General features: G+C 41.9%; 1 protein-coding gene across 2 annotated transcripts in view; it reads left to right on the top strand.

Annotated features, from left to right (window-relative positions):
• The window catches only part of LOC138983798 (translationally-controlled tumor protein homolog), a 140,415-nt gene that overhangs the window by 8,262 nt on the left and 111,402 nt on the right, over positions 1–20,751 (top strand). The window contains exons 4-6 of one of the 2 annotated variants that reach the window (XM_070357128.1): positions 3,593–3,708; positions 6,512–6,636; positions 10,156–10,588. In XM_070357128.1, coding sequence (XP_070213229.1) covers positions 3,593–3,708; positions 6,512–6,636; positions 10,156–10,158 — 244 coding nt within the window. In that variant the 3' untranslated portion in view covers positions 10,159–10,588. Of the gene's footprint in view, positions 1–3,592; positions 3,709–6,511; positions 6,637–10,155; positions 10,589–20,751 lie in introns of those variants that run through there. The other variant, XM_070357129.1, reaches the window with a different exon arrangement.

Genomic DNA, 20,751 nt, shown 5'->3' with positions numbered 1-20,751 from the left:
AATCCATTTAGCAAAGAATGACTCGAAGACTGATGTAGAGAAGGGAGAAAAATAAACAGCAGCTGAAACAGAAAAAAATCAATCATTAAAAAAAACAACAGTTGAGTGATAGCGGGAGGGGTCAGAGTTCAACAGGGAGATGATGGGTTTTCTTTTGTCGACATTTTTCAAGAACACAGAAAGACATATGACGCATTATAAAACTAAAACACCATTGCTCAGGTTGGACAATGGTGTAGCAACATGACTTTGGCTGAATGATGAAACTATGAGCATTGGGCAATGACCACCATGATTCCAACTGCTTCACTGACGGCCAGTTTAAAGTGATGTGGGATTTAATAAAGATACTTGACAGTTGGCAAAGGAGTTTGAGAGGAGTGAATGGGGGACTTGAAAAGACGGGGGCATAGATGAGGTGCTGAGCATCCATGAGAGGGAAAAAGATCTTTGTTACAACAGTCAAGAATGGTGGGCAATTGTAGGCTTTGCCAATTCCTAATATGCTGCTTTGAAATATTGAGATTCTGTTGCCTACTTCACTTTTTAGTTTTGCCTGAGTATTGACTGGTATGTGACAGATGACTTAAGGTTAAGCCCACTGGAGAATCTGTCTGTTTTGCTTGCTTATGATTTTAGAACCACCATTGTAGGACTATTTGTATGCTATGGATATTCATGTGGAATGACACCAAGGACTGATTTACCCTTCCACATTATTAAGAATTCTGGCTTAGATTCAGTCTCATGTTTCTGCTCAAATCACATCTGACACAACTATCTATATCTGGTTTCAGAAACAGCTGAAACAAATCGAATACTGATTGGGAAAGAGACCTTTCATAGGGAGGAATTGCATTTGTGATCTGTGGACCCATTGTTTTGTTGAAGTAACATTTGAGTCTTTTCAAAAGTTGGCAAGTGAAACATACTTACTTGAAACTTGTTTCTTATTTAATTCAACTAGCAATTGTCATCCTGTCTCAAATTACTGACAAGTTACTGCTTTCATCCCTGAGGGTCATAATGTTAGGCAAACAGGTCTACGACAGATGTGTTAATACCATCATTGTTTTATCTCTACACATTGTCATACCCCCAGGCAGATGTGTTAACCCTTAGGCTGGTTGTCGCGACATATGGCACGCTACTTTACGTATACTGTCACCTGGTTGTCACGACATACACTACTCACAAAAAGTTAAGGATCACTATGAGAAAACAGGTGCTCAATAAAATCAGTTCGCTACTGTTATTTATTTCTCAGTCAAAATAAATTGTTATGAATTCTTGTTCAGCTGTAAGTGGGCGATGTTGTGTTAGTGGGAAAATTGCACTGGATTCTCTACTACTGAGCTTGGTAGCAAAAGAAAAAGCAGAATCTTGCGAAAAAGGACCTTGTTTTGGACCGTTCAGCCCGAACGCATTGCACAAGCCACATGGAAAAACCATTATGCACCTGCAAGAACTGCTGTTTATGTGTGAGATGCTGTCACTTGCTTGGCTTTTTGAGAAGACATACCACCAGTATTAGGCATTATCTGACAATGCCTCCACGACGAAAATTGAACGAGTTTGAGAGGGGACGAGCTGTTGCATGGTTCCAAGATGGTGTCCCCAAGCGAGAAGTGGCCAGGCGACTTCACGTGTCCATCTCGGTCATTGTCAGACTGATTCAACGTTTCACAGCCACTGGGAGGGTCCAGGAAAGACGCAGACCTGGGCGACCAAAGAAGACAACTCCACGTGAAGATCGTCTCATTGAACGACTAGCCTTGCAAACAAGAACAGCCTCTTCCAGCATTATTCGAAGGCAGCTGAGGGTGGCTACTAACACCAACATCAGCCAGCAGACCGTACGGAATCGCCTTCGAGGGTTTAACCTCCGTTCTCGTCGCCCAGCTGGGCGGCCACGCTTAACTCCAGCCCATAGGGCAGCACGCCGCGCCTTCTGCAGACGTCACGTGAGGTGGGCATGTCAGCAATGGTCCCAGGTCCTGTTCAGCGATGAATCACGCTTCACCCTGAACCACAACGACGACCGAATGAGGGTCTGGAGGCGCCAAGGGGAACGCTACATTGACGCCACTGTCCAAGAAAAGGTGGCCTTTGGTGGAGGTTCTGTAATGGTCTGGGGGGCCTTCAGCCTTCACCACAGAACACCCTTGTTTCATGTACAGGGTAACCTGACTGGCCTCCGATACCGGGATGAGATCCTTCGACCGCTGGCTGTGCCTGCACTGCAGCAGATAGGACCGCAGGCTGTCTACCAGGATGACAACGCTCGCCCCCACAGGGCAAGGGTGGTCAACGACTTCCTGCAGCAGTCTGGAGTCAACAGAATGAAGTGGCCAGCATGCAGTCCCGATCTCAACCCGATTGAAAACCTCTGGGATGAGTTGAATTGCAAAGTGAGGAGCAACCACCCCCCTACCAGGGATGTCCAGCACCTCTACCAGATGCTGCAGGCTGAGTGGCAGGCGCTTCCACAGAGGATCTTCACCACCCTGGTCAACTCTATGAGGACTCGCTGCGTCGAGTGCCAGAACAGCCAGGGCGGTTACACGCATTACTGAACTTTTGGGAGCATCTGAATGCCATGTCTTGTGATTTCAACGACTTTGTGAAATTAAATTTCGATACGTACACACTTTGATAAAAAGTACAGACCAAACGATTGCTCTAAATTGAAGGAAATGTTGTATCCTTATCACTAAAGCATTGAATTAAACGTTTGCCAAATACCAACGCATTGGCTTTCTTATTTGGAAAGTTATGAATTTGTGTGCAAGTGATCCTTAACTTTTTGTGAGTAGCTTATGTCGCACTTCTGGCTCAGTCTGTTTGGTCGGTTCCAATTACCTCCCATGGATGCGAAAACCTATATGACCGTTTTTCTTTATTTTTCTCTCTGTTAATTCACCAGTGGCTATGTAACATGTGTTACAGAATTGCACCAGTGTAAGGGTTAATACCATCATTGTTTTATCTCTACACATTGTCATACCCCTAGGCAGATGTGTTAATACCATCATTGTTTTATTCTCTACACATTGTCATACCCCTAGGCAGATGTGTTAATACCATCATTGTTTTATCTCTACACATTGTCATACCCCTAGGCAGATGTGTTAATACCATCATTGTTTTATTCTCTACACATTGTCATACCCCTAGGCAGATGTGTTAATACCATCATTGTTTTATCTCTACACATTGTCATACCCCTCGGCACGTGTGTTGATACCATCATTGTTTTATCTCTACACATTGTCATACCCCTAGGCAGGTGTGTTAATACCATCATTGTTTTATCTCTACACATTGTCATACCCCTAGGCAGATGTGTTAATACCATCATTGTTTTATTCTCTACACATTGTCATACCCCTAGGCAGATGTGTTAATACCATCATTGTTTTATCTCTACACATTGTCATACCCCTCGGCACGTGTGTTGATACCATCATTGTTTTATCTCTACACATTGTCATACCCCTCGGCACGTGTGTTGATACCATCATTGTTTTATCTCTACACATTGTCATACCCCTAGGCACGTGTGTTGATACCATCATTGTTTCGTGCTCAGGTTGATGGAGAAAGTCAAGGCAGAAAATCCCGACAAAGTGAACGAGATCAAATCAGCCGCCCCAAAATTTGTCACAGCCTGGGCTCCCAAAGCCAAGGACCTCAGCTTTTACGGCGGTAAGTGATGTCCCATAAAAAATGTTTTCTTCTGTACACTTTACTTGATTTTCAGATTTTGAGGAGATGCAGTGGAAGCCTATATGAGTGGTAAAAAGTGCAGAGAGCAGGGTTCTTGGCACTTCACCCCTTCCACTATGTCCCATCAGAATTTGAATGCTGAGTGAGAGATAAAATCATTTTATTCCCTATGGGTAAAACTCGCTCATAATGTGTTGTGTGTTTGTAAGAGAAAGTTGATTCTCTTTATGGGTAGAACTGGCTTATGTCATAATCTTTGTTAATGTGTATTTGTTTGAGATCGAGAGAGAGAGCAACAACAAACAAGTTGCGTGAAGCGATGCTATATTTAGTCAACCCTTCAAAATCATAGATTGAAATTGACCACACCGCAGTTTTTGAGTCACTTGAGAAAATGTGACTCTATGTAATCGGTCAGTGTTAGTCTGGCCGGCCGGCCGGCCGGCCGGCCGTCCGTAGACACCACCTTAACGTTGGACTTTTCTCGGAAACTATCAAAGCGATCGGGCTCATATTTTGTTTAGTCGTGACCTCCAATGACCTCTACACTTTAACGATGGTTTCGTTGACCTTTGACCTTTTTCAAGGTCACAGGTCAGCGTCAAAGGAAAAATTAGACATTTTATATCTTTGACAAAGTTCATCGGATGTGATTGAAACTTTGTAGGATTATTCTTTACATCAAAGTATTTACATCTGTAGCCTTTTACGAACGTTATCAGAAAAACAAGGGAGATAACTAGCCTTTTCTGTTCGGCAACACACAACTTAACGTTGGGCTTTTCTCGGAAACTATAAAAGTGACCGGGCTCAAATTTTATGTGAACGTGACTCCCAGTGACCTCTACACTTTGACGTCTGCTTTGGTGACCTTTGACCTTTTTCAAGGTCACAGGTATGTCTTGAAGGAAAAAAATTGAAATATCATATCTCTGAAACTATTCATCGGATTTGATTCAAACTTTATAGGATTATTCTTTACATCAAATTATTTACATCTGTATTGTGTTGTGAATAGCAATTTCTTCCTGTCCATCTGATGCCTCATATATATAATATTCAGAACTGCGAAAGTGACTCGATCGAGCGTTTGCTCTTCTTGTTTTTTTTGGCCTTAAATCGGAAGTGGACAGAACATACTTGCATATGAAACTATAGTGTATTCTCGAGTTATTCTGCCATCTTCTATATAAATGTGAGTACCTATGATTTTATATGAATTGTTGAGTCACTTGAGAAAAAGTGACTCTATGTAATCGGTCAGTGTTAGTCTGTCCGCCCGGCCGTCCGTTGACACCACCTTAACGTTGGACTTTTCTCGGAAACTATCAAAGCGATCGGGCTCATATTTTGTTTAGTCGTGACCTCCAATGACCTCTACACTTTAACGATGGTTTCGTTGACCTTTGACCTTTTTCAAGGTCACAGGTCAGCGTCAAAGGAAAAATTAGACATTTTATATCTTTGACAAAGTATCTCGGAAACTATCAAAGCGATCGGGCTCATATTTTGTTTAGTCGTGACCTCCAATGACCTCTACACTTTAACGATGGTTTCGTTGACCTTTTTCAAGGTCACAGGTCAGCGTCAAAGGAAAAATTAGACATTTTATATCTTTGACAAAGTTCATCGGATGTGATTGAAACTTTGTAGGATTATTCTTTACATCAAAGTATTTACATCTGTAGCCTTTTACGAACGTTATCAGAAAAACAAGGGAGATAACTAGCCTTTTCTGTTCGGCAACACACAACTTAACGTTGGGCTTTTCTCGGAAACTATAAAAGTGACCGGGCTCAAATTTTATGTGAACGTGACTCATTGTGTTGTGAATAGCAATTTCTTCCTGTCCATCTGATGCCTCATATAATATTCAGAACTGCGAAAGTGACTCGATCGAGCGTTTGCTCTTCTTGTTCACTAACATACTCAATAGCTGTGTCAATTTTATACCACGCGACCACCCTGTCGCGTTTATGTACAAAAAGTGATAAGCTAGTATAGCGCTTCACAGGAAAGCGCGCTTTTCTCTTTCCTTTTCAACTTCCTGAGCTTGTTTCTTTTTTTTATCCCAACATATCAATATGGTTTTGGAATCGGGAGAATACAGAATAAGATTAAATCATTTCTGGATCGATTACTCAAATTTTAATTAGAATATTCAGATTTTTATTGACCAAACTCATTAATTCATTTTTAAGCTTCCAATCTGAAATGCAATCCCGAAGTCGGGGCTTCATTGAAATTTGCTTAACCAAAATTTCAATCAATTTGATTGAAAAATGAGGGTGTGACATTTATCCAAAAAAATGGAAAAAACATTTGGGGATATCATACTCAGGAACTATTATGTAAAGTTTCAGGAAGAACCGTCCAGTAGTTTTCTCTGAATCGCTCTACACACGCACACAGAGAATCATACACCACAACCCTCGTCTCGATTCCCCGTCTGTTAAAACATGTAGTCAAAACTTGATTAAATGTAAAAACCATACAAACGTTCCCCGCATTGTGGGTGTCCTGGAATTTTCCTCGTTTGGGTTGGGTTTGGACTCGGCTGTTGTGTTTGTGCATGTTGGAATCTAACATCTCTATTTTGGTGATCATATCACTATTTTACTTGATGATTGCTCTGTCAAGTTTTCAAGTTTTGTGGGTAAAGTGGTCTGATCATGATGTTAACTTGTGGCTTTGTTGTTTTTGACTTGATGACTGCTCTGTCAAGTTTTCAAGTTATGTGGGTAAAGTGGTCTGATCATGATAACTTGTGCCATTGTTGCAGCTGAACCCCGCGAAGACGATGAGGGCGTTGCAGTGCAAGGAAACATTGTCGTGGTAGAGTGGAACGATGACGGCATCACCGGCAAAGCTCATTGCTTCAGAGCTGGACTTATTGAGGAGAAAGTTGTAAGTCGTTTACTTTGACTTTTTTTTGTTATCACGATTATTCATGGTTCCTGTTAGGTTCATGTCCTACGCCAACACAATGTGCTCCTGTTGTGTTCAGTTGATTTTGCATGAAGTGGCATTATCAAAGGCATTAAGAAAGAACTGTAGGCTGCAGGAGTGAGAGAAGGTGTGTGAAATATATTCACTTAACTGTGGCATTTGGGGAGAGATGTATGGATTCTCATTCCAAGGGAGGAAAGACTTATAAATGTCAAATAAGGGATCTACATTCTCTCACCTACACCTTGGAATTAAGCATAATTTTTTTTTCTCAGGAGTTTAATGATATTGGACACCCGATTGATCGAAAAAGTACATTGCACTAATATTTTGCCTTTTGTGTTGAAACAAGTGGAGAAAAGAGAGAAATCAATTTTTATGATTTAGAATTTTGAATGATGACATGCCAAGATTTAGATCAATGAGGGTAGGGTAATCATCAAGGGGCTTTCTGGACGATCAATTACAACCACAGGACCTATTTTGGAAGTGGTATTGTTCTCTGGTTAAAGCCAAAAAGAAAAATGTCTGTTTCCGGTAACATTGCCGAAAAAAATAGGGTCGGTCGGTGTTTTTATTTTATTTTTTGAGTCACTTGAGAAAATGTGACTCTATGTAATCGGTCAGTGTTAGTCTGTCCGGCCGGCCGGCTGTCGACACCACCTTAACGTTGGACTTTTCTCGGAAACTATCAAAGCGATCGGGCTCATATTTTGTTTAGTCGTGACCTCCAATGACCTCTACACTTTAACGATGGTTTCGTTGACCTTTGACCTTTTTCAAGGTCACAGGTCAGCGTCAAAGGAAAAATTAGACATTTTATATCTTTGACAAAGTTCATCGGATGTGATTGAAACTTTGTAGGATTATTCTTTACATCAAAGTATTTACATCTGTAGCCTTTTACGAACGTTATCAGAAAAACAAGGGAGATAACTAGCCTTTTCTGTTCGGCAACACACAACTTAACGTTGGGCTTTTCTCGGAAACTATAAAAGTGACCGGGCTCAAATTTTATGTGAACGTGACTCCCAGTGACCTCTACACTTTGACGTCTGCTTTGGTGACCTTTGACCTTTTTCAAGGTCACAGGTATGTCTTGAAGGAAAAAAATTGAAATATCATATCTCTGAAACTATTCATCGGATTTGATTCAAACTTTATAGGATTATTCTTTACATCAAATTATTTACATCTGTATTGTGTTGTGAATAGCAATTTCTTCCTGTCCATCTGATGCCTCATATAATATTCAGAACTGCGAAAGTGACTCGATCGAGCGTTTGCTCTTCTTGTTATATTTTTTTTATAAACCTTTTTCTTACGTTTGGTTAACGTCTTTTTACATTTTTTACATTTTTTTTTTTAAACGCTTTCTTGGTTTACTTACAATTATTTAGCACATGTTTTTGACCTAGATATATTGAAACTAAATAAAGTATACTTGACTTCATATTTATTTTGGTTTTTGGCTCACGTAAGTGTAGCCTATGCGATGGTAACTTTTGTCTGTCTGTGCGTGCGTTCGTATGTATGTATGTCTGTGGTAGAAACTTTAACATTTGACAGAACACCGAAATACTAATTTTTTTACCTGGTTATTATCCAAGCAACAGCTTCAAAATATTGAAGCAATGATCAACATTTCGTCGGCACGTATGTAGTTAAAGTGTGTATCCAAAGAAAACGGGTGGTGGGGGTTTTTGGGGGGGTAAAAACAGGTGACTGGTTTGTGTCGTGTGTGGTATGTAGACCAGGTCAGGGGTCAAGGTTAGGTCAGATCGCGTGAAGGATTGTGGTGTAGATACAGTTATCACCGAGCTGCAGTTCGCCGATTCGGAGAAGACGATTTCACATTGTTCGGTTTCGTAGCTCCAGAAAAATAGATAAAGAAGATACCAAAGGAGATTTCCTACAGGTTAATCTGCACAGTGTGTTTCCCAGTGTGTGCGCGAGGAAGCGCTGTCGAAAGCGCAGTGTCGATCTGGCAGTCGTGTCCCCGTAAGTAGGCTACAGACAGATCTAGATCTAGATCTAGTGTCTCGCACTCTTGCACCGTGTCACCTATGCTTACTGTGTGTGTGTATGTATGACGGAGTGATTGAGTTTGTGTTACTGTTTGTCGATTTCTTACGTGAGCCTTGAAGGCTTCGCCTCTTGATTTTGTTTTTTTGTTTTTGTTGTACGAAAAGCAAAAAAAACCTTTAGGGTCGGCGCTTAAAAACAGGATCGGTCGGGTTACCGGAAACGACATATTTTTCTTTTTGGCCTAACGTCAATAGCTGTTGGATGTCATTAGCTCCTAATTCTTTTGCTTATCATTTAAGTGTTGTGAATTTCATGTGATTGGTTTCTCCATTCTGTCCGCTATACAGACCTGTTTACCAGTACGATTTGGGCGTATTTTGTACGCCAAATTATTATCGGTACGACAATACGCGACACACGCACAAAATACGACTAAGAAAAAGTCTAGAATACGTTTTCTGGTGTTGGTGTGCTGAGTACGGGATGGTACAACTGATACCGGTGTTGGTCTAGGGGAGATAACCCTGTGAGTCTTCAGCTGTGGAAACCTCATTCAGTTGTTGGCACGTGCGATCGTCTGGACAATCGTGGCAAAATGAAGCGGAAAAATGTGCCAGTTTTGGATGACTGTACCAAGTTTAAACAGCAGAAACAGCAGATTTTCTTCGAGAAATATAAGAAAGAGCCAGGAATTGTGGAGTCGACTGTGGGAAAAAGTCATGCACACTGCAAGTATTGTAAATCAGATTTCTCCGTTGCCCATGCTGGGAAATATGACATCGAACGACACTGCAGTTCCAAAACTCACCTGGACAAGGTTGCTGCAAAGAAATCCGCTGCAAGCTATTCTTACACAAACACGTTTGCACCCATGCGTACATTTTCCCTAGCCCATATGGCTTTGCTTGCAAAGTACACCAACTTTTTGGCTCACGAAGTGTAGCCTATGCGATCGTAACTTTGTCTGTCTGTGCGTGCGTATGTGCGTGCGTGTGTATGTCTGTGGTAGAAACTTTAACATTTCGTCATTTGAAGACGTCACATTATGGCGTAAGAGGGTTAGATGTCACGCGAAGGAATGTCTCGGTCATTGTTATTTTGAGCGGGCCGAGACTAGTTGGCAGTCGTGTCTGTAAGTAGGCTACATGCAGACAGACAGATCTAGATCTAGTGTCTCGCTTTCTTGCACAGTGTCACCTATGCTTACTGTGTGTGTGTATGTGTGACGGAGTGATTGAGTTTGTGTTACTGTTTGTCGATTTCTTACGTGAGCCTTGAAGGCTTTGCCTCTTGTTTAAAAATACACTCAACTTTTTGGGAAAGTACTCTTGCCTCGGGTTTAGGGTAAACAGGTCTGCCTATACTTCACAATGTGATCCTGTGATTTTTCCCCAGGGTTTACGTTGAGAGGTCATGAATTTCATCTAATTAGTTTGTTTTCTGTTTCAGTAACCCACCTGCTGAAGATTAGCTGTCTTTGTCGTGTCTGTCTTCGTCCTGTCCTGTGTACGCTACAACACCACTCCATGCCAACAGCGCTCCTATGCTCCATGCTACGCTTCGCAACCCCATCTGTGTGCAATGTCAACTATTCAACTTGGATAGAAAAAAATAGAGAAAGCAGAACTGCAAGCTCTCAACTGTTTGAAGTATCTTCAAAAATTGGGTCATTGTCTGATGAACACCGTAAGAACAAGTCTGTGGGACGCATTGCAGTACAAAGGCACTTGTGTTGGTACTTGTGCGCTTGGTACTGTTGAATACGGGTGCACTGCAAACTGCTGGGACAGTTGTGAAGAAACATCTCACCCTATGAAAATTACATGCACTTATTTATGAAACTTAATGAAGAAAAGAACATTAAAAGTCAACTCAAAACACACTGGTCTTTGTTTGTTTTCTAATTTGTTTGTGCACTATGATGTTTTGGTGAACATGTGTGTTGTATTGTTTGACAGGTATGGTGTAATTCATCCAGGTTAACAAACAACAAAACCCACTGAAGTCCGTAACATAGAGGTGGTGCAGAATAAACATTGCATGCATGAGCAAGATGGTTGCCCACTGACACTCTTGCAGGCAACTACAATGACCAGGTGAACAGAAGTTGAGAAAGTGATCGCCTACTTGGCAAGTGTACATTATAAATCGTCTTGATTTTGGGTGCTAAAGAGTTCAACATTAGGTGACCCTTTTTCATAAGGCACATATGCAACATACAGACAACACAACCACACTCGGCATCATTTGTGAGTAATCTTCCATGGATTGGTAACTGACCGGTAAAAAAAAAAAAGGTCAGTCACTTGTTTATATAGCTCCAACACATACTGCTTCTCTGACCAATTTCATAACACCAGTTTTTGCGTCTGGTATATGGTACCCTTTTGAAAGTTAGAAAGGAAAACATGTTGCTTATTTCAAGATGTGAATTTACAGCTATTTCAATATTTGCTCGAGTGATAACGGATCGGTAAGACAGGAGAGGCAACTCTGTTATTTCTTTTAAGCTAGTAATACCACACCTATTTATATATATATGAAATAAAGTTAAAATAAGTAGAGGTAACATGCTGGGTATATACAAAATAATGGTCGAAGTTGGTGGATCATGAAGAATGCTTTTGCATGACTGCCTACCGAGATCATTATTGTTGATATCCAATGAAAGGTCTACTTGAAACTTTTCCAGATTGAATGTTACCTGGCTGAAACACACGCACACACACAAACTGTCACGCATTGAACCGCACCTCGAGTACGGATCAAGCTCTTGGGCAACAGCAGCCAAGACACACCAGCAGGCCCTAGACAAAGTACAGAACCAAGCGCTGAGAATCATCACGGGCGCAATGAAATCAACACCCATACAGAAGATGGAACAGGTGACTGGCATTCCTCCACTGAGCAAAAGGCGAGACTGCAAAACAATGGTACAAGCCACCAAGTACCAGTGCACTCATGACCATCCAATGAGTGACAGACTCAAGAAGATGTCCTTAGGCAGGCTGAAAAGATCAAGCTTCGCTCTGGAGGCAAGGGCTTTGCAGAAGAAACATCAGACAGAGATGCCAGAGCTAGTGGAGCCACCATCTTTCTCCCTTGACGCCCCACCCTGGGAAGACAGACAAGGAAACCTGGACATACAGACCAGTGTCCCCTACCTCACAACAAAGGACGAGCAGAGCAATGCGACGAAAAAAGCCCTGACTCTTGCCATGCTTGAAGAAAGGTACCCCCAAGAAGCATGGATACGGGTGTATACTGATGGGTCAGCCACAGAGGCCGTCAAAAATGGAGGAGCGGGGGTGTATGTCCAGTACCCCAGTGGAGAGAGGCAAGCAGAGGCTATACCAACAGGCCTCCACTGTACAAACTACAGAGCTGAGGTACAAGCACTGATCCATGCAGCATACACCATCAACGACAGAGTCCATGACAACCAGGTGGTCTTCCTGACTGACGCTCTGTCAGTACTACAAGCAATGACCAGTAGCAAACTGCCTCAGCTGGAACACGCTCTACACAACATCAAGAGCCTGAGGACAGTACTGCAATGGATCCCCTCCCACTGTGGTGTACAAGGAAACGAAGAGGCGGACAGGATGGCAAAGCTGGGTGCAGAAGATGAGCAAGAGAACAACCCTGTGAGCCTGACAGAGATGAAGACCATCATTAAGTCTCTGCACAGGACGCCCCAGCCACAGGACAGCTACCACCTGCTATCCAGACCACAGCAGGTGGTCATCTTCCGCCTGAGAACGGGACACAACAGACTTAACCAGCATCTCCACGGGAAGCTGCATGTTGTGCCCTCCCCCATGTGTTCTTGTGGAGAAGCAGAGCAGGACACGGCCCACATCCTACAAGACTGTAGGAGCCACCAGGTGCTGAGAGAGGAAATCTGGCCATTGCCGGAGTCCCTGCACAACAAGCTGTACGGGCCAGTGGCTGCGCTGCAGAGGACCACTAATTATATCTCAAGATCTGGACTCCAAGTGTGATAGGCGATCGAAAAGAAGAAGTCACGCATTGAGAAATGCAAACGAGTAATTTTAGCAAAATTTGTATTCATCACAAAGCATAAGTAAAATGCTATAGATAACCACACACAAAATAATACAAAGTTGATACATGCAAGAGTTCATAGGGTAAGTGTTGCTGACAGAAAATGTCCAGCACAAATTACTGGCTCAAAGCACAACCAAGACTAGATTTGTTGATTGCCTTGACACACAAGTAATTAAATCATCCATTGCTTTTATAATAAATGATGTACTTTCAGTGGAGAGAAAAAAAAGTTTGTCACAGCAGTATAAACAAGTCGGGTAAGGCGAAAATACAACATTTAGTCAAGCTGTCAAACTCACAGAATGAAACTGAACACAATGCAATTTTTCAGCAAGACCGTATACTCGTAGCATCGTCAGTCCACCGCTCGTGGCTAAGGCAGTGAAATTGACAAGAAGAGCGGGGTAGTAGTTGCGCTAAGAAGGATAGCACGCTTTTCTGTACCTCTCTTCGTTTTAACTTTCTGAGCGTGTTTTTAATCCAAACATATCAGATCTATATGTTTTTGGAATCAGGAACCGACAAGGAATAAGATGAAAGTGTTTTTAAATTGATTTCGAAAATTTAATTTTGATCATAATTTTTATATTTTTAATTTTCAGAGCTTCTTTGTAATCCAAATATAACATATTTATATGTTTTTGGAATCAGAAAATGATGAAGAATAAGATGAACGTAAATTTAAATCGTTTTATAAATTTTTTTTTAACAATTTTCAGATTTTTAATGACCAAAGTCATTGATTAATTTTTAAGCCACCAAGCTGAAATGCAATAGCGAAGTCCGGCCTTCGTCGAAAATTGCTTGGCCAAAATTTCAATCAATTTGATTGAAAAATGAGGGTGTGACAGTGCCGCCTCAACTTTTACAAAAAGCCGGATATGACGTCATCAAAGGTATTTGTGGAAAAACAGGAAAAAACGTCCGGGGATATCATTCCCAGGAACTCTCATGTCAAATTTCATAAAGATCGGTCCAGTAGTTTGGTCTGAATCGCTCCACACACACGCACAGACACACACACACACATACACCACGACCCTCGTCTCGATTCCCCCTCTACGTTAAAACATTTAGTCAAAACTTGACTAAATGTAACAAGTCGCGTAAGGCGAAAATACAACATTTAGTCAAGTAGCTGTCGAACTCACAGAATGAAACGGAACGCAATGCAAATTTTCAGCAAGACCGTATACTCGTCGTAGCATCGTCAGTCCACCGCTCATGGCAAAGGCAGTGAAATTGACAAGAAGAGCGGTTTAGTAGTTGCGCTGAGAAGGTTAGCACGCTTTTCTGTACCTCTCTTCGTTTTAACTTCCTGAGCGTGTTTTTAATCCAAACATATCATATCTATATGTTTTTGGAATCAGGAACCGACAAGGAATAAGATGAAAGTGTTTTTAAATTGATTTCGACAATTTAATTTTGATAATAATTTTTATATATTTAATTTTCAGAGCTTGTTTTTAATCTAAATATAACATATTTATATGTTTTTGGAATCAGAAAATGATGGAGAATAAGATGATCGTAAATTTGAATCGTTTTATAAAAAATATATTTTTTTTTACAATTTTCCGATTTTTAATGACCAAAGTCATTAATTAATTTTTAAGCCACCAAGCTGAAATGCAATACCGAAGTCCGGGCTTCGTCGAAGACTACTTGACGAAAATTTCAACCAATTTGGTTGAAAAATGAGAGCGTGACAGTGCCGCCTCAACTTTCACGAAAAACCGGATATGACGTCATCAAAGACATTTATCAAAAAAACGAAAAAAACGTTCGGGGATATCAATCCCAGGAACTCTCATGGAAAATTTCATAAAGATCGGTCCAGTAGTTTGGTCTGAATCGCTCTACACACACGCACGCACGCACACACACACATACACCACGACCCTCGTTTCGATTCCCCCTCTATGTTAAAACATTTAGTCAAAACTTGACTAAATGTAACAAGTCGCGTAAGGCGAAAATACAACATTTAGTCAAGTAGCTGTCGAACTCACAGAACAGTGAAACTGAACGCAATGACCGTATACTCGTAGCATCGTCAGTCCACCGCTCATGCTCATGGCAAAGGCAGTGAAATTGACAAGAAGAGCGGTTTAGTAGTTGCGCTGAGAAGGATAGCACGCTTTTCTATACCTCTCTTCGTTTTAACTCTCTGAGCGTGTTTTTAATCCAAACATATCATATCTATATGTTTTTGGAATCAGGAACCGACAAGGAATAAGATGAAAGTGTTTTTAAATTGATTTCGACAATTTAATTTTGATAATAATTTTTATATTTTTAATTTTCAGAGCTTGTTTTTAATCAAAATATAACATATTTATATGTTTTTGGAATCAGAAAATGATGGAGAATAAGATAAACGTAAATTTGGATCGTTTTATAATTTTTATTTTACAATTTTCAGATTTTTAATGACCAAAGTCATTAATTAATTTTTAAGCCACCACGCTGAAATGCAATACCGAAGTCCGGGCTTCGTCGAAGACTACTTGACGAAAATTTCAACCAATTTGGTTGAAAAATGAGAGCGTGACAGTGCCGCCTCAACTTTCACGAAAAGCCGGATATGACGTCATCAAAGACATTTATCGAAAAAAAGAAAAAAACGTTCGGGGATATCAATCCCAGGAACTCTCATGTAAAATTTCATAAAGATCGGTCCAGTAGTTTAGTCTGAATCGCTCTACACGCACGCACGCACGCACACACACACACACACATACACACACACACGCACATACACCACGACCCTCGTTTCGATTCCCCCTCGATGTTAAAATATTTAGTCAAAACTTGACTAAATATAAAAAGGAAGGAAGGTACCTTAAAGCCTTAACCTTCTCTCCATTTGGACACATACCAAAAATCAACAACAGTACCACTTGCTGTGGTAAGTTGGTAAATTCTTAATGCAAAATTAATTAATAAAAATGTCTGCTGTGCAGACAGAGAACCCATGGCAGTCTGGTAACTTTGTGGTATGTGATCATGTGGTGGGATGGCCGTATCGCATGTTAAAACCGGCACGGTTGGCCTAGTGGTAAGGCGTCCGCCCCATGATCGGGAGGTCGTGGGTTCGAACCGTCCTGGCCGGGTCATACCTAAGACTTTAAAATTGGCAATCTAGTGGCTGCTCCGGCCTGGCGTCTGGCATTATGGGGTTAGTGCTAGGACTGGTTGGTCCGGTGTCAGAATAATGTGACTGGGTGAGACATGAAGCCTGTGCTGCGACTTCTGTCTTGTGCGTGGCGCACGCCAATGTCAAAGCAGCACCGCCCTGATATGGCCCTTCGTGGTCGGCTGGGCGTTAAGCAAACAAACAATCGTATGTTGAAGGCTGGCCATCTGGGATGGTGAACCGAACTGTTCACGAGAAGATGTGGCTTTAAGATACCTCCGGTCCCATTAAATGAATCATTATCATCAACGTTACCCGAGAGACAAGAAAGTACAAGACCATGTCCACATCATGAAGTATGAACACAACCCAGACCTCATGTGGAACCAAATAAAACACGATCACAGGTACATTTAAAAAAGATTATCCCCAAAGTTTCAAAACACCTTTTTTTTAATCAAATTTAAACCGGCACGGTTGGCCTAGTGGTAAGGCGTCCGCCCCGTGATCGGGGGGAGGTCGTGGGTTCGAACCCCGGCCGGGTCATACCTAAGACTTTAAAATTGGCAATCTAGTGGCTGCTCCGCCTGGCGTCTGGCATTATGGGGTTAGTGCTAGGACTGGTTGGTCCGGTGTCAGAATAATGTGACTGGGTGAGACATGAAGCCTGTGCTGCGACTTCTGTCTTGTGTGTGGCGCACGTTATATGTCAAAGCAGCACCGCCCTGATATGGTGGGCGTTAAGCAAACAAACAAACAAAATCAATTTTAAATCAGGATTGTGTACAAGTAATTACATCCATCATAGCTGATGTACATAATCACATTGACATGGAATGTCAGAGAAAATATCTGACCAATAATTATAAAAGAAAACATCAAAACCTCCCCCTTCAAACTTATTGTCAAAAGAGACCACAAGTATACAGTCCATTGCTGGTGCTCGGCCAGTAGAGAGATCAACCTGCGTCCCCCACATGAGACCGCCACTGCTGACTTGGTCATGACCATCCTGCAGAACACTCAGTTTGGCGACCACATCAGTGTTACTACACATATGTTGTCGTTCTGCAGGCGCTGTCAGAGTCAAGAGGAGGTCATTCTGCAGGTGAAGCTGAATGCTGCTGTTCCTGATACAGTTAAAGAGGTTGTTCTCCGAGATTGTTTTATTTATGGACTATAATTTGCCTGCGCTGTGACAGCATCTCATGCGCTTTGTGAGACAATGTGAGAGAATCGCTTTGCTGTAGTCCGTGCTGACGCCCTCAGGTGGATGCGAGAAGACTTTGAGGAGGTGAACCAAGCAAGGACTACTGCTACAGAGAAGAGCTCTGCCATGAAGGAGGCAGTGCAGGTACAAGTCAATGCACTGAATGTAGAATCGGCAGAGTTGTTGGCTAAGTTAAACCAACGCTTGCCTGCAGTCCCCAAAGTTGCCTCAAGGCAGTGGCTATACCGTCTTCCAAGCCACGCTTCTGGATTTGTGGTCGTCACAGTCATCTACAGAGCAGGTGTCCAGCCAAGCGTGAGGTGCGTCGGCACGTTGTCATGGCGACAGCCCAGCGAACTAAGAGTTAGTCAACAGTTAGCAGCCGCCAATCAATCAATCAATCAATATGAGGCTTATATCGCGCGTATTCCGTGGGTACAGTTCTAAGCGCAGGGATTTTTTTTTTTTCTTTTCAATTTTTATTCAAGGCGCAGGGATTTATTTATGCCGTGTGAGATGGAATTTTTTTACACAATACATCACGCATTCACATCGGCCAGCAGATCGCAGCCATTTCGGCGCATATCCTACTTTTCACGGCCTATTATTCCAAGTCACACGGGTATTTTGGTGGACATTTTTATCTATGCCTATACAATTTTGCCAGGAAAGACCCTTTTGTCAATCGTGGGATCTTTTACGTGCACACCCCAATGTAGTGTACACGAAGGGACCTCGGTTTTTCGTCTCATCCGAAAGACTAGCACTTGAACCCACCACCTAGGTTAGGAAAGGGGGGAGAAAATAGCGGCCTGACCCAGGGTCGAACACGCAACCTCTCGATTCCGAGCGCAAGTGCGTTACCACTCGGCCACCCAGTTCCTAGCCAAGCGGCCTCTCTGTGAGAAGAGCAGCCATACGGAGAACGTTGCGGTTGCTGAGGTCAAGGTGACACCAATGCTCGATCCCATCATCGAAGGACTGGAGAAACGATTGAAAAAAGAACTCAAGACAAAACAACGGCTACAGGATGACAGATTTCAGATGAAGTTGGAGTTGCACAACCTTCGGGATAAACTCACGTGTAAGTGTGATCAGGTTGCAATAGTCAAAACTGATCCAGGACACGTGCGTCAGCAACATGAAGAACTGACACAACAACAGGTCATCAATGAAGAAAATCAGCCTGAGAGTGAGACATCTATACCTACAGTGGAGCTCCCAGTGGTGCAGACGTGTGAGCCTATGCATGGTCCTCTCCCTTTATCCCCAGTCGAACCCGTCCTAGGTTTGTGGATAAACCATGGCGGTAGTATACTGTAAAGAGCGAGATAATAAGTGTTCGGCCAAGAGTGAGATGGTGTGAAAAGATTATTTATCGAGCAGTGATCCAAGGATATGTCCCTACCAGTTCTACCTGAAACCAAGACTCTAGATTTAGAGTTTCTAAAGTATAATAATTTACTGGCTCTTGTGTTTGGAGTATTCAGTCAAGTTCAGCGACTACAACTTGAAGATATGCTTAATATTCCTGGACGAACTGGTAGTGTTTTCAAGAAAGTTTGAAGAGAACATGAAGAGATTCAAACAAATTGTTGAGAGAATGCAAGAATCTGGCCTGAAACTAGTAGACCCGAAGAAATGTCACTTCTGAAGAACTTGTATTTGACGGTTTTTCAATTTTGAGGCAAAAACGTGTCTTTGAACTTCAAAAAAATTCAGAGCTTCACACAGTGCTCCAATTGTACTGAAATTCGGGTTAATGTCTTCTTCAAAATGTCCTTAGCAAACTGGTCAAGAGTTTTGCGTTATTTGTGTTTACCTTATACTTTTCAAGGCCAAATGGTAAGCAAGGGTGTCAAAAAGGGGGTGTCTTTTGGTTAGAAGGCAAAATTTCAAATGTCTGTAGATCGTCAGAAAAAAATCGTACATGAATGAAAAAATATTCAAAAAATTGTTTTTTAGAACACAAACTGATCTGTGAGCAGCTTTTTTAATGTCCTTTTATACTTTATTTATGAAACGAAAATAAAAGATTGTCTTCACTTTTTATGTCCGTCGTGTCACGTTTACTGAACGCGACTGAAAAACAATGACTGGTCCCTGTTTTCGTAATTTTAAATGTAACCAAGATCGCGCCCTTTCGTCGCCTCCTTTCAGGAAAAACCTATCGCCGCGTGGCCTTTACGTCTTATTTTATTGGTGTCCTGAAGTTGTCAAAGTGAGTATTACAAATATTTTATGTCCATCGTGTCACGGGGTGTGTGTTAGTGATTAAAACTTGAAATGTGCTCAAATCACATCCAATACGTGGGACTTTGGGACACTTAACTATCTAGATTTGAAATTGCAATCAAATTTGAAACAGGGAGCATTCAATATTATTTTTGTTGAAATTTGTCCATCGTGTCACGGTCCATCGTGTCACGATCTCAGTCGTGACACGACGGACACAATTGTGACACAACGGACATATTCATGTGTCTTGTTCGATGTAATTAAGTGATTTATGTATAGGCGATGAAATGGGCTAGCTATACACCTGACAATGTAAGCATGTAGATCTAGTGATACATCGCAGAAACACTCCCGCATGCACGCACGCACGCACGCCACTACGCACACACACACACACACACACAAACACACACACACACACACACACACACACTTCAAAAATGACAACAGACAAAAAGTTGTGTATCAGTGTTCGTTTGTGTGAGCTGATAAAATTCAAGCGACGCCTCAAACAGCTAGATATTTCACGCCCATTAGCTTTTTACATTTAGTCAAGTTTTGACTAAATGTTTTAAAGGCACAGTAAGCCTCCCGTAAACCATCACAGAGCTCCCCGAGCGTCTAAATACAGTACAAGCATACTTCCATTTGAACGCTCACCGAACGGGAACATCCTGGCTGCTTTCTGTCGAGCGTGAGACATTTTCCAAGAATTTATTTTCGTAGACTTGTTCCGTTAACAACAACGGCGCCTCGTTTTTGCGCTAGACCTAACTTTTAAAATCTAAATAATAAATTGACAGCTTGTTACACAAACATTCTTTAATCATAAAAGAATTCGTTTTTCATCAAGACAAGATCAGAACAATTCGAAGTTGTGAAAGTTTAAAAAAAGAAAAGCCCGGAAGCAGGGTCACGCAAGGGTCGTAGCAGACGACGGCCGGTTTATCAGTGCAAATCGCCGTTCCTCTCAACAGTCAAAAGCCATCGCTAGAGTTCTTGTGAACCACAGCCGTTGTTTCGTGCATAAAAAAACGTGCTATTGTAGATAAGCTCACGTCGAGTCGCATTCAAATGACTAACTATGACGACTGCATTGTGAAAAGGGAAAACTGGATCACACGGGTTCACGATGGCTCAGGGGTAAGATAAACCACGCAAAAATAAATTCTTTGAAAATTGTTCGCTCTTTACGGAGGGCACCTAGGATGTTCTCAATTGGTGAGTGTTTAAATGAAAGGGTGTTTGTACTGTGTGTAAAAGCCTGACCGTATCTGTGATGGTTTACGGGAGGCTTACTCTGCCTTTAACATCGAGGGGGAATCGAAACGAGGGTCGTGGTGTATGTGCGTGTGTGTGTGTGTGTGTGCGTGTGTGTAGAGCGATT

This window comes from Littorina saxatilis, linkage group LG13 (genome assembly GCF_037325665.1).
Source record: "Littorina saxatilis isolate snail1 linkage group LG13, US_GU_Lsax_2.0, whole genome shotgun sequence".
Taxonomy (NCBI): domain Eukaryota; kingdom Metazoa; phylum Mollusca; class Gastropoda; order Littorinimorpha; family Littorinidae; genus Littorina; species Littorina saxatilis.
This window is presented reverse-complemented; position numbering and strand designations above follow the sequence as displayed.